Source organism: Lucilia sericata, unplaced genomic scaffold (assembly GCF_015586225.1).
Source record: "Lucilia sericata isolate MDLA Ls3-8-SP2 unplaced genomic scaffold, ASM1558622v1 Contig007332F_arrow, whole genome shotgun sequence".
In the NCBI taxonomy this organism is placed as follows: Eukaryota; Metazoa; Arthropoda; class Insecta; order Diptera; family Calliphoridae; genus Lucilia; species Lucilia sericata.
This window is the reverse complement of record NW_023997929.1, coordinates 651-15,244: the sequence shown is the minus strand read 5'-3', so window position 1 is coordinate 15,244 and position 14,594 is coordinate 651. Positions and strand designations below refer to the sequence as shown.

The 14,594-nt window shown below is 33.8% G+C and overlaps 1 protein-coding gene across 1 annotated transcript; it reads right to left on the bottom strand.

The window, feature by feature from the left end:
• Nucleotides 1-2,605: 2,605 nt before the first annotated feature.
• Nucleotides 2,606-14,317, bottom strand: LOC119615722 (glutathione S-transferase E14). The gene is made up of 8 exons (XM_037971725.1): nucleotides 14,133-14,317; nucleotides 13,872-14,075; nucleotides 13,502-13,624; nucleotides 9,677-10,145; nucleotides 3,725-4,051; nucleotides 3,397-3,672; nucleotides 3,201-3,338; nucleotides 2,606-3,139 (listed from the first exon to the last, which is right to left on the bottom strand). Exons 1-5 carry the CDS (start codon nucleotides 14,271-14,273, stop codon nucleotides 3,834-3,836), a joined length of 1,155 nt encoding a protein of 384 aa, XP_037827653.1. The 5' UTR covers nucleotides 14,274-14,317; the 3' UTR covers nucleotides 2,606-3,139; nucleotides 3,201-3,338; nucleotides 3,397-3,672; nucleotides 3,725-3,833.
• Between the last annotated feature and the right edge of the window lie 277 nt (nucleotides 14,318-14,594).

The following is a 14,594-nucleotide window of genomic DNA, read 5'->3' as shown; positions in this document are numbered from 1 at the left end:
CTTTTTGACTCTTTCCATTAACTAATTCATCCTCATTAAGCATGTTTTACACGTCTGCAACTAATTTCATTTTGATTAGAACATGGTTGACTGAGCCTAAAGGCTATGTCAGTGTAATGGGTGTGGTAATTATGTTACGAGCATGTATTGATATGTTTGTTTATGACACAAAGGAGTATTTCGTACCATATTCAGTTTCCAAAAAATTGTTTTTTTCGAATACTCACACAAACAAAAAGTTTGCAACCCTTTCTCTTTGTCATGAAAAACGAACTTTTGGTAAATCATTCTTCTATTGTTAATGACATGTTTTGTAGGTTCAATTATTTAAGTGTTTTCCATTTTTTGGGAAAAAAGGAAAAATGCGTGTTTGTTTTTGTATTTATAAACATGGGTTTTTTGTTCAATTGTTTATTTTTGTAATGGAAAAAAATTATAAGTGACACTTGAGTAAACGGACAAATAATACCGACACTTAATGACATTACAATTACTCAGTGCTCGTTAGATGATCATTGCTGATAAGCTTTATTTGGAAAAAAAATACATACATACATATATTTAGCTAATTAAGGTTAAAATATACAAATTACAAAGAAAAGTGTCCGGTTGCATTCATTATTAAAATTATAATTTTGGTGGGAATGGAAACGATACTGTTCTAAAAACGGGTAACTGCAGACCATGATGAATGTACAAGTACCACGAAGGGAACTCACCAATAGCAAGTACAGGACGAATCGTTCCTACGACAATGGGATCTGCGCTCCTGAACTACCCGATTTGCAATCGGCCAGAGATTGTCAAGTCATTAACAGCTGTATCAACCAGATGTTATTTCTTAGGGGAAAGACATCTAACAGCCAAACTGTTACAATAACAACAGAAAGAATCCTGCGGGATTCTCACTACCGTAGTACCAAGATAGGTGTACTGATCAAACCGAAAATCAGATTATAGAATTCTATAATCAGTGTTCCTGAGCGATGTTTTATTTATTATAGCACCTCTTCTAAAATTTTGTATCCGTTCGTCCAATTTTATGTAGTTCTACCCTTAATCCTGTGTTTCCAGTCAGAATACGTATCATTACACTAAAGTCGGACTTATTCATTCTGCCGTATGGGATTCTTCCGCTTGTAACTCCTCTCATATAGCATCGAACGGTTTTGCATTCACGAGCTTAACTTCAAGTTCTTTCTACCAACTCCAAATTATCCGCTGGTATGTTACAGAACAATGGGGTCATAGATTAAACCTTCTCAACTGATATCGCCATAATTGCCTTTTGGTTTTCGCTTTTGGTGCTATATTTAATCAAATCCATTTATCAAATTCCTTTATACACACACAGACATCAACCTGGAACATTGAGTTGTGATAAGGTAGAGGGTTATATATTTCGGTTTCTGGGTTTTCAAGAATGATCTCCAGTCCCGTTTTGTCTTTAATCTTCTATCAATATCTATATCTCCTGACTTCCTTTGTTCTTAATGTCCTGTTCTTACATATTGTTCACTGGTATAGTACACTTCAACTTATAAGATATTTATTGTAGATCAACTATATAAAGTTCAGATATCAGCTTGTATTCGAATAACAGATGCTCTAAAAACTGGTCCTACAGAAGTTCTGTACACTATATTGCACATTCTCCTTATCGATCCGCATATAATTGCTATCGCCTCGCTGAATAGGCTTAACGCAGGTCACCGGAGGAGTCATCCCAACTTTAACATCATACAGTTGGACACTCCCTCGAGGCATATCAGGAAGGACCTTCGTGTATACGAAGGAGCATACGAAGATTTGTGCAGGATCCCTTGGATCGTAGCTCTTATACAGCAGTTTTGAACGACATTCATAGAGACGCCATCAATACAGCGGTTTGAAGTTACCGCATGAATGCCGCGTGATATGTGGTCATGCGAAGATTTTAAACTACTATCCTCAACCTTGAATAAAACCGCCGACTAACCTTTCACCCAGACTTTATCGACAGCCATTCGAAACTTCTTCTTAAACTTAATCCTAGCAACCAGATAAAGTAAAAATGATCTGTCAAGGCTGGGTCGCCTATCTGACATTACCCTATTTTGGACCCATGCGCCCAGAAACTACTATGAATATTAACTCCAATGCTGCTTCAGTAATAACTTCGATGGAATTTATTAATAGTAGTTTTTTTTCAAAAGGTTTAAAATATATCGAATAATGTGGACACATGTAGAGAAACGTACTAGGCAACTTATAACCCGAAATAAATGATATATATCGAGGTTACTAGCAGTAATAATGAGACACTGAGGGCTTGGTAGACATGAAAGTAAGCTTGAGACCGTTTCCAACGAATTTTGTCGCAATTGCAAGAACAGGTTTGATGAGAAAACTGTTTCCACCTTCTCTGCCAATGACCTTCCCTAGCTGTCAAGTGAAAAAGATTACTGTATCCAACTTGTCGAATTATCTCACTGCTATAGGCTAGATCTAATACAACATTAAATATGCAATACGATAAATATGGCGAGTGATGTGATCTTGTCAAAACAGAGTCCTAAATACCACGGAACCCAACTATGTGTTTAATGAACCTTAAAATATTTTTATTAATTTTAATATGTAAATTTAATTTATTATTTAGTACAAGTACATTAACTAGTTTGTTAAATCACATCTAATTTCTCATTATACTTTCGATGTAATTTTACATGTTTCCAATTCCATATTAATTTCGGTATTTTCGATTTGTTCCCCTTTATATTTTCCTTTTTAAGACAAATATCACAGTGATATTTATTTTTAATTTTTGAATCACTTTTCATATTTATGTGATAAATTACTTGAATAATTTTATCACTAGATCCCTCACTCCCTAGTTTATATTGATCAGACATCTTGGGAAAATCATATTCATGGAATGGGGTATTTTGTGGTTTTGGATTACTGCCAGCTTCGAGACGTTTGTGTTTAAATAAACAATTATTACAATGACGACAGCCGCCTTTGGTATTTATCACTTTTGCTTCTATTAGGGACTTAACAGAAGAATCATCTGAAGCATTTGTGACCGATAAAGAATTTCTCTTCCTCTTAATGTCGAACTTCTGCAAATTTGAATGTCCATTTGTCTCTGTCAGTGCTTAATCAAAGATATATAGAATTTTAATAAATATTCTACTAAAATCTTTTGTTTGAATTACCACAATCGAGTTCCAAATTTCCTCCCTTTTCTCTAATTGATTCAATCGCAAAATCATCCGAATCTTTTGAGTCCCTTACATTCGTTTGGCTACTTTTATTTCTCGTTGTTTTATCAGTTCTTTCTAATTCAGAATTTTCTACAAAAAAACATTTATTTTAAAATATAACCCGGTAAAAGTATCCCCAATTAAGTACCTAAAATTTTCTCAAGACTGTGAACTATTGTAAGTAAATTTTCAATATCTTGTTCAGCAAACTTAATACGTTCATTATTTTCCACCATATTATGCATTTTTCGATTATGTTTATACCCCCTGTTTGGAGAACTAGTAGCGTTTAAGAAATCCTTTTCTTCTGTTGTTAAATCGTCCGAAGAATCAAATGAAATATCAGGGTACAGTAATTGCTTTCTGTTTGACTTATGGTTAAATTTAGACAGATCTGGCTCAGTTATTTCTAATTTTGAGTTTTCTAGAGAAATAATTATTTTTAGAAGAATTCGGTTTAAAATCTCTTTAATTACCTAATATTTGTTGTAGATTACGAACTTTTCTTAATAAATGTTGAAGGTTCTTATTTGTAAGGGATTTCTTAGATGTTTTCTTTTTACTTGAGCAAGATGGTCGACAGTCTTAATTATCCGTATTATATTTAAGGCATATACATGATTCCATATCTATAAGCGGATAGCCCTTAACAGACTTGAGATCTTTAGCATTTATGGGAGTTTGTAAACAACAACCACAATGGATATTTTCTTCAAATTCACATGATCTATAAACATTATCCCAACAAATTGTATAATTATTGGCATGGTTATTATTTTCATTCTCCTTTTGTGGACCGATATCTAGAACCAAAATAAACATTGTTGTTCATTACTATTCTGTTTACTTATTTGTTATTCGGTCTACTTAATCGCAATACTGGTTTCAAGGCGGAAGTCCGAGCTATAAAGGCATGTGTAAACTGAATTAAAATAAATATTGCGCCAACGGGGGTTAACAACAGACATTTTTGATAGTCCACATAATAGTCAATATACAAGTCTAGAGTAAAGTCTGGTATATAGTCTAGTCTATAGTCTAGTCTATAGTCTAGTCTATAGTCTAGTCTATAGTCTAGTCTATAGTCTAGTCTATAGTCTAGTCTATAGTCTAGTCTATAGTCTAGTCTATAGTCTAGTCTATAGTCTAGTCTATAGTCTAGTCTATAGTCTAGTCTATAGTCTAGTCTATAGTCTAGTCTATAGTCTAGTCTATAGTCTAGTCTATAGTCTAGTCTATAGTCTAGTCTATAGTCTAGTCTATAGTCTAGTCTATAGTCTAGTCTATAGTCTAGTCTATAGTCTAGTCTATAGTCTAGTCTATAGTCTAGTATAGTCTAGTCTATAGTCTAGTCTATAGTCTAGTCTATAGTCTAGTCTCTAGTCTATAGTCTAGTCTATAGTCTAGTCTATAGTCTAGTCTATAGTCTAGTCTATAGTCTAGTCTATAGTCTAGTCTATAGTCTAGTCTATAGTCTAGTCTATAGTCTAGTCTATAGTCTAGTCTATAGTCTAGTCTATAGTCTAGTCTATAGTCTAGTCTATAGTCTAGTCTATAGTCTAGTCTATAGTCTAGTCTATAGTCTAGTCTATAGTCTAGTCTATAGTCTAGACTATAGTCTAGTCTATAGTCTAGTCTATAGTCTAGTCTATAGTCTAGTCTATAGTCTAGTCTATAGTCTAGTCTATAGTCTAGTCTATAGTCTAGTCTATAGTCTAGTCTAGTCTATAGTCTAGTCTATAGTCTAGTCTATAGTCTAGTCTATAGTCTAGTCTATAGTCTAGTCTATAGTCTAGTCTATAGTCTAGTCTATAGTCTAGTCTATAGTCTAGTCTATAGTCTAGTCTATAGTCTAGTCTATAGTCTAGTCTATAGTCTAGTCTATAGTCTAGTCTAGTCTAGCCTATAGTCTAGTCTATAATCTAGTCTATAGTCTATATAGTCTAGTCTATAGTCTAGTCTATAGTCTAGTCTATAGTCTAGTCTATAGTCTAGTCTATAGTCTAGTCTATAGTCTAGTCTATAGTCTAGTCTATAGTCTAGTCTATAGTCTAGTCTATAGTCTAGTCTATAGTCTAGTCTATAGTCTAGTCTATAGTCTAGTCTATAGTCTAGTCTATAGTCTAGTCTATAGTCTAGTCTATAGTCTAGTCTATAGTCTAGTCTATAGTCTAGTCTATAGTCTAGTCTATAGTCTAGTCTATAGTCTAGTCTATAGTCTAGTCTATAGTCTAGTCTATAGTCTAGTATAGTCTAGTCTATAGTCTAGTCTATAGTCTAGTCTATAGTCTAGTCTATAGTCTAGTCTATAGTCTAGTCTATAGTCTAGTCTATAGTCTAGTCTATAGTCTAGTCTATAGTCTAGTCTATAGTCTAGTCTATAGTCTAGTCTATAGTCTAGTCTATAGTCTAGTCTATAGTCTAGTCTATAGTCTAGTCTATAGTCTAGTCTATAGTCTAGTCTATAGTCTAGTCTATAGTCTAGTCTATAGTCTAGTCTATAGTCTAGTCTATAGTCTAGTCTATAGTCTAGTCTATAGTCTAGTCTAGTCTGTCTATAGTCTAGTCTATAGTCTAGTCTATAGTCTAGTCTATAGTCTAGTCTATAGTCTAGTCTATAGTCTAGTCTATAGTCTAGTCTATAGTCTAGTCTATAGTCTAGTCTATAGTCTAGTCTATAGTCTAGTCTATAGTCTAGGTCTATAGTTCTAGTCTATAGTCTAGTCTATAGTCTAGTCTATAGTCTAGTCTAGTCTAGTCTATAGTCTAGTATAGTCTAGTCTATAGTCTAGTCTATAGTCTAGTCTATAGTCTAGTCTATAGTCTAGTCTATAGTCTAGTCTATAGTCTAGTCTATAGTCTAGTCTATAGTCTAGTCTTAGTCTAGTTAAGTAGTCTATAGTCTAGTCTATAGTCTAGTCTATAGTCTAGTCATAGTCTAGTCTATAGTCTAGTCTATAGTCTAGTCTATAGTCTAGTCTATAGTCTAGTCTATAGTCTAGTCTATAGTCTAGTCTATAGTCTAGTCTATAGTCTAGTCTATAGTCTAGTCTATAGTCTAGTCTATAGTCTAGTCTATAGTCTAGTCTATAGTCTAGTCTATAGTCTAGTCTATAGTCTAGTCTATAGTCTAGTCTATAGTCTAGTCTATAGTCTAGTCTATAGTCTAGTCTATAGTCTAGTCTATAGTCTAGTCTATAGTCTAGTCTATAGTCTAGTCTATAGTCTAGTCTATAGTCTAGTCTATAGTCTAGTCTATAGTCTAGTCTATAGTCTAGTCTATAGTCTAGTCTATAGTCTAGTCTATAGTCTAGTCTATAGTCTAGTCTATAGTCTAGTCTATAGTCTAGTCTATAGTCTAGTCTATAGTCTAGTCTATAGTCTAGTCTAGTCTAATCTAGTCTATAGTCTAGTCTATAGTCTAGTCTATAGTCTAGTCTATAGTCTAGTCTATAGTCTAGTCTATAGTCTAGTCTAGTCTATAGTCTAGTCTATAGACTAGTCTATAGTCTAGTCTAGTCTATAGTCTAGTCTAGTCTATAGTCTAGTCTATAGTCTAGTCTATAGTCTAGTCTATAGTCTAGTCTAGTCTATAGTCTAGTCTATAGTCTAGTCTAGTCTATAGTCTAGTCTAGTCTATAGTCTAGTCTATAGTCTAGTCTATAGTCTAGTCTATAGTCTAGTCTATAGTCTAATCTATAGTCTAGTCTATAGTCTAGTCTATAGTCTAGTCTAGTCTATAGTCTAGTCTATAGACTAGTCTATAGTCTAGTCTAGTCTATAGTCTAGTCTAGTCTATAGTCTAGTCTATAGTCTAGTCTATAGTCTAGTCTATAGTCTAGTCTATAGTCTAGTCTATAGTCTAGTCTATAGTCTAGTCTATAGTCTAGTCTATAGTCTAGTCTATAGTCTAGTCTAGTCTATAGTCTAGTCTATAGACTAGTCTATAGTCTAGTCTAGTCTATAGTCTAGTCTATAGTCTAGTCTATAGTCTAGTCTATAGTCTAGTCTATAGTCTAGTCTATAGTCTAGTCTATAGTCTAATCTATAGTCTAGTCTATAGTCTAGTCTATAGTCTAGTCTATAGTCTAGTCTATAGTCTAGTCTATAGTCTAGTCTATAGTCTAGTCTATAGTCTAGTCTATAGTCTAGTCTATAGTCTAGTCTATAGTCTAGTCTATAGTCTAGTCTATAGTCTAGTCTATAGTCTAGTCTATAGTCTAGTCTATAGTCTAGTCTATAGTCTAGTCTATAGTCTAGTCTATAGTCTAGTCTATAGTCTAGTCTATAGTCTAGTCTATAGTCTGGTCTATAGTCTAGTCTATAGTCTAGTCTATAGTCTAGTCTGTAGTCTAGTCTATAGTCTAGTCTATAGTCTAGTCTATAGTCTAGTCTATAGTCTAGTCTATAGTCTAGTCTATAGTCTAGTCTATAGTCTAGTCTATAGTCTAGTCTATAGTCTAGTCTATAGTCTAGTCTATAGTCTAGTCTATAGTCTAGTCTATAGTCTAGTCTATAGTCTAGTCTATAGTCTAGTCTATAGTCTAGTCTATAGTCTAGTCTAGTCTAGTCTATAGTCTAGTCTATAGTCTAGTCTATAGTCTAGTCTATAGTCTTGTCTATAAACTAGTCTATAGTCTAGTCTATAGTCTAGTCTATAGTCTAGTCTATAGTCTAGTCTAGTCTATAGTCTAGTCTATAGTCTAGTCTATAGTCTAGTCTATAGTCTAGTCTATAGTCTAGTCTATAGTCTAGTCTATAGTCTAGTCTATAGTCTAGTCTATAGTCTAGTCTATAGTCTAGTCTATAGTCTAGTCTATAGTCTAGTCTATAGTCTAGTCTATAGTCTAGTCTATAGTCTAGTCTATAGTCTAGTCTATAGTCTAGTCTATAGTCTAGTCTATAGTCTAGTCTATAGTCTAGTCTATAGTCTAGTCTATAGTCTAGTCTATAGTCTAGTCTATAGTCTAGTCTATAGTCTAGTCTATAGTCTAGTCTATAGTCTAGTCTATAGTCTAGTCTATAGTCTAGTCTATAGTCTAGTCTATAGTCTAGTCTATAGTCTAGTCTATAGTCTAGTCTATAGTCTAGTCTATAGTCTAGTCTATAGTCTAGTCTATAGTCTAGTCTATAGTCTAGTCTATAGTCTAGTCTATAGTCTAGTCTATAGTCTAGTCTATAGTCTAGTCTATAGTCTAGTCTATAGTCTAGTCTATAGTCTAGTCTATAGTCTAGTCTATAGTCTAGTCTATAGTCTAGTCTATAGTCTAGTCTATAGTCTAGTCTATAGTCTAGTCTATAGTCTAGTCTATAGTCTAGTCTATAGTCTAGTCTATAGTCTAGTCTATAGTCTAGTCTATAGTCTAGTCTATAGTCTAGTCTATAGTCTAGTCTATAGTCTAGTCTATAGTCTAGTCTATAGTCTAGTCTATAGTCTAGTCTATAGTTAGTCTATAGTCTAGTCTATAGTCTAGTCTATAGTCTAGTCTATAGTCTAGTCTATAGTCTAGTCTATAGTCTAGTCTATAGTCTAGTCTATAGTCTAGTCTATAGTCTAGTCTATAGTCTAGTCTATAGTCTATAGTCTAGTCTAGTCTAGTCTAGTCTATAGTCTAGTCTATAGTCTAGTCTATAGTCTAGTCTATAGTCTAGTCTATAGTCTAGTCTATAGTCTAGTCTATAGTCTAGTCTATAGTCTAGTCTATAGTCTAGTCTATAGTCTAGTCTATAGTCTAGTCTATAGTCTAGTCTATAGTCTAGTCTATAGTCTAGTCTATAGTCTAGTCTATAGTCTAGTCTATAGTCTAGTCTATAGTCTAGTCTATAGTCTAGTCTATAGTCTAGTCTATAGTCTAGTCTATAGTCTAGTCTATAGTCTAGTCTATAGTCTAGTCTATAGTCTAGTCTATAGTCTAGTCTATAGTCTAGTCTATAGTCTAGTCTATAGTCTAGTCTATAGTCTAGTCTATAGTCTAGTCTATAGTCTAGTCTATAGTCTAGTCTATAGTCTAGTCTATAGTCTAGTCTATAGTCTAGTCTATAGTCTAGTCTATAGTCTAGTCTATAGTCTAGTCTATAGTCTAGTCTATAGTCTAGTCTATAGTATAGACTATAGTCTAGTCTATAGTCTAGTCTATAGTCTAGTCTATAGCCTAGTCTATAGTCTAGTTTATAGTCTAGTTTATAGTCTAGTCTATAGTCTAGTCTATAGTCTAATCTATAGTCTGTTCTATATACTTCGAACAATAATACCTTTAATATCACTATATAAGGTTTTTGTTTTTACCCAACAAACATTTCCATGAAATGAAGCGCACAACAGGACCGATAGTGGCCTGTGTATTTTCTTTGGATTTGATACTATCAATCTAACCTGACCTAACTTAAATTAGTATAAACTTCTTTTCATAATGCAAATAGATACTTACAATTTTTAAAATTTAATTTTTCTGGATCAAAATCGACACTCTCATTTTCCGCAAATAACTCTGCTAAGCTTTCAGTGCTAGTACTTTTATCGGCCTTATAACTCTGGTTAACATTTCTGGAATCAGATACTCGCCTGTTATGAACCTCTAGCTCTTTATCATTTATTATTATATCATTTTCAATTTTATTCTCTTCATCTGATTTCTTATTCTCTTCCAAATCCGATGTATCAGAATCACTTTCTGAACTTGTTTGCTTATTTCTAAATGGCGAAGGAAATGGAAATTTTCCAACCTTTTCCAATAGATATCTAAGTTTTTGTATGCCTTCTTCATTGTATTGATAAAATTCCATCTTCTTTAAACGTTGTAACCAATCATATAAATTGGAAAACTTTTCATAGTCAATGGGAAATACAAGATTTAGAGCTGCAACAGTGGAGACTATGGAAATATCAGCAATAGTCAGCTAATGATTAATAAGAGTTTAAACATTTTAAAACTCACTTAAATGAAATGTGTTATAAATTGACTATTAAAAACTCACTCGATTTACCACCATAAAGGACTGACCTTTTAAAAATGTATTCAGGGTCTTATAGATATTTGACACCTTGGCTCTATGATAATCCTTATCAAAGTTGGGATATTTGGCTAAAAAGATATCGGTCTACGAAAGACATACAAATACTAAAATTTTTTCAAGATAAAATTTCAATTTCTTACCAGTAAATATCCCAGCGATTTATATAGAATACAGCCCTCATAAAATAACAGACTCATTATGCGTAACCTTGATATATATATTTGGGACATAAATTTGTCAATGTAAAGGAGCATATTTTTCACACAAATAAATCAAAATTGAGTGACTATTACATAAGGTAATGTTCTCATCCACAAGAGTTGGTAACATACAAAAGGAGTTTAACTGAAATTTTTTAAAAGATTTACCATATTTAAAGCAGTGTTATAAATCTTTTAAATATAAACCGCTATCATACCCATGTATAGGTTTCATAGAAATTTACATCTTTTATAGAATCTGTAGACCGAAGTTCTACATCAATTTTAGCATTTTTATAAGCATATGACAACTGCGAGCTTGAGAACTTAGGGCATCGTAATACAATATTGGAACTCCCGTAGAAAGATATTGTTGATCCATAATTCTGGGAACTACAGGCTTTTCACTGAAATTTATGATATTTTGTATACATTTAATTGTAAAAAAATTTATATTTTAAAACGGAAATATTATAATTTGTTATTTCAATTCTGCTTGAAATTTTGAAACAATTTTGGTATTAAACAATAAACACTGATCGACAATATTTATATTTTCCTCTGTGAAACATGAACAAAATCATTAGGGAAAAACCATAATGGAATATTACGATTTTAATTAAACAGGGGTTTGCTCAATTTTGGTGTGATACTCATAAAAATTTCAAAAGAGATAATGATCATACAAAATATGTTTAAGTCAAAATTTCTAGGGTCCTCCCGTTCGGACGGACATTTCTAAATCTTCCAGAATCTATACTATTATAGGTCTTGGAACAATATTTTGCTAAGTTGCTCAAAAGACCCTTAAAATCTGACCTGAGAACACGATGTTATGGACGGATGCGGATTCTTCAACACAATTGCGACTCTAACTTCTTCCCAGTGGTGATCCTAGGTAGTGAATATGGAGTGAATACCGAAGGTAAATGTATTAATTTCAATAACTGTAGAAAGTAGAATATTGTTATCCACCACCTGAAAGATCCAAGCGGAACCGATCTCAGACAGAGACTGGTGAACCGTCCAAGAGGAGGAAGGTTGCAGATATCAAAACCACTTCAGGGCCTGCTGCATCCGCAGTCATATCAGCCAGGAGACCATTCAACGACGTTGTGAAGGACCACCTCCTGATGGCACTGGTGAACGACAAAGATGGGGTCATGAATCCTGTAGTAACAGAATGGGGTGCTGTGGAATCTAAACTGACTGAGTTGGTAATGGAACACATCCTAGCCAGTGAAGACAACACGGCACCTCGTTTTGACTCCGGTGAGATACATCGGGTATACAGGGTGATCAAATGTATGGACGCGTTCTCAACGGACTTTCTCAGATGAGACCTCGAGCGCGCATCTGGTTACCAAAAATGACCACTGAAACAAACAAAATATTAGAATGCCAGAAGCGTCAGAATCCCAATATCCACATGAACGACTGGTCCATTATTCGCGCTGAACAAGGCGACGGCCACGACGTGCCTCATCCTGGCTATCACAGAATCGGGCTCTACTGAGCTCGAGAAAGCAGGATACAGGCTCTTCTTCGGGGTCAGGGACGCTAAAGTGAAGGTGTTCCGTCCGGAAAAATCTGGGGGGCGGCAATGCAGATGAAGTCGAAGTTACAAACTCTCTGCTCACCGAGATAAAGCTCTCAGAACCCCCTCCTAATCCTGACAATGGCACTAAAAGTAGTGCATACTAATCTGAAGCACTCAATAACCTACGGATACATTATTCGAAACTGGCTGTATGAGATTCTCTAGCCAATATTTTTAATTCAGTCCTCGTTGCGTAGAAGGATTTTGCATTGTCAGGTTAACTTCCTTGAGATTAACTTTACAGCAAGAACTATCGCTCATTAATACCGAATTATTCGCGAGTGGCGTTCTACCCATTTGAAGCAAAGCTAAATTCAGGAAAAGTATTGGTTAATGCTCTTTTTATATATGACTGATTTCAGTCTTCGCCGGGTTAACATTTGGCCCTCTCGCTTAATCCCAGCTGAAGGGTGTGTTCAGGGCCTTATCGATGCTTCTGGATAAGCAATTTAACTCGTCTGCATAACTTATAGATCTAAGTCTATACTCGGGTAGAGAGCTCAGAAGTGTATTAATAGTTTTTAAACCAAAATATATAGGGATAAAATGTCACCCCTGTGGTTAACGCGAAATATAATTTTCGTGATAGTTAAGACAGTTTTCCTGATATTTAAACTATCCCAGCAGTTCGACAAAGTGTCAATGCATAATGACAGTCAATTTCACTAACGTTTAACCACCTGATTAACCCCTAATTCTCCTTACATCACGAATATACTCTTTGTAAACAAGAGTGAAAACAATCGTCTTATTTGGTAAGCTAAAGCGGAGACAGTCGTCACCTTACTGCCACAAAGTAATACAGAGAGTAGACACTTACAAAACGTAAGGGAATAGGTATTGACTAATCACTGACTGTCTTCTTGTAATCTATAGAGTGAGAATTGTCTTACTAGCTAGTCACCTAGGTAGCTGGATAGGGCGACTCTTTAAATAGCTAGTTACGGACAGTCCCCCTGGGATAACGATCAAATTTAATGCCTTTATATAGAACTCCACACAAAGTATAACTATCCCATCATCTAAATAAACCAATATTAAAATTCGTAAACATTAAGCATTCATAATTTATTTTTATTTATTCTCCTCTCCATTCCCCTTCTCCCTAATAGGAAATTTAAATTTTCCATACTCTTCTATTATCACCTTAATTCTTGCAAACCTTTTTGATTAATTTCATATTCAGGCAGCGATTTCATTACACTCAACCACATTGTCAACGAGGGCCATTGTGCACCAGTAATGGGAAACATGAGATCAACTGTACTCAATGTGGTGGCAGCAGAAATATCAGCTATTGTCAACTAATAAATGAAACATGATAAAGTATATTTTCATTTTTTGTTATATTTGTGGTTTTGTTTGCATAAAAAGGGAGAATAAATTTAATTAAAGATTCATTTTATTTTCAATTTTTTATTGTTTGATAAAATACTTACATAATCGGTAGCCAAATATTTATGTTTTTTCAAATGTACTTCACACATATCATAGATTTCGTGCATTTTACGTTGGTGATATGGTATGTCGACATTGGCATATGTTTTGCGAACAATTTCAGACTGAAAGGGAGAAGGGAAAACTTTTATTAATCATATTAACATTTTTCATTAAGAGTAATATATTTCGTTGTTGACATTTCATCAAGTGAAGTAGGCTTCGCAATTTATTCTCAGTTTAATCATGTATATTCGGAATGATTTTCGCTAAATTCCTATTTATGGAAACATATTTTTTATACAAATCTCATCCAAAGCGCTATAGAACATAAAACCGTGAAAAAATCTGAAATTTTTGTTAAAAACTCACCATCATTTCACTATCACGACGAAATATCAAAGATGCCTCAAATAAAAGCATATTAGTTACTTGCATCCTTTCCTTATACTGACGAGGCCATAAATTCAAATCGCTCTTTTGATATTTTTCGCATAAATGCATTAGAATTACATGAGAGTCAGTCAAAACTAAATCATCATCGACAAGAGTGGGCACAGTATGGGCAGGATTTAGCTGTAAGAAAACAGTTTAAATCAATCTTATTAGGCATCATCAGTTATAAACAATTACCTCTTTAAAAGTCGGCTTCAATTGTTCACCCTTAAATAAATCGATAAATTTTAAATCCACTTCAATATTAAGAACTTTTAATAACATTAAAACACTGCGCACTGGAGGACTGCGTTGATCGTAATATAAAACTGGTTTCATTATACCGCCGTACACAATTTGAAGACGTGTTTACAATATCAAAACCAAAATAAAACTGATCTAGCTAACAGAATCTTTAAAGTAAATATATTACAGTCGTAATCCAGTGTTACCAGATGAAAGGATTTTTCATTGTTATGGTTTTTTTTATACAGAAACATAGTTTAGTGAGTAGTTAGTTAGTTAGTAGTTAGTTAGTTAGTTAGTTAGTTAGTTAGTAGTTAGTTAGTAGTAGTTAGAGTTAGTAGTTAGTAGTAGTTAGTAGTTAGTTAGTTAGTAGTTAGTTAGTTAGTAGTAGTTAGTTAGTTAGTAGTTAGTTAG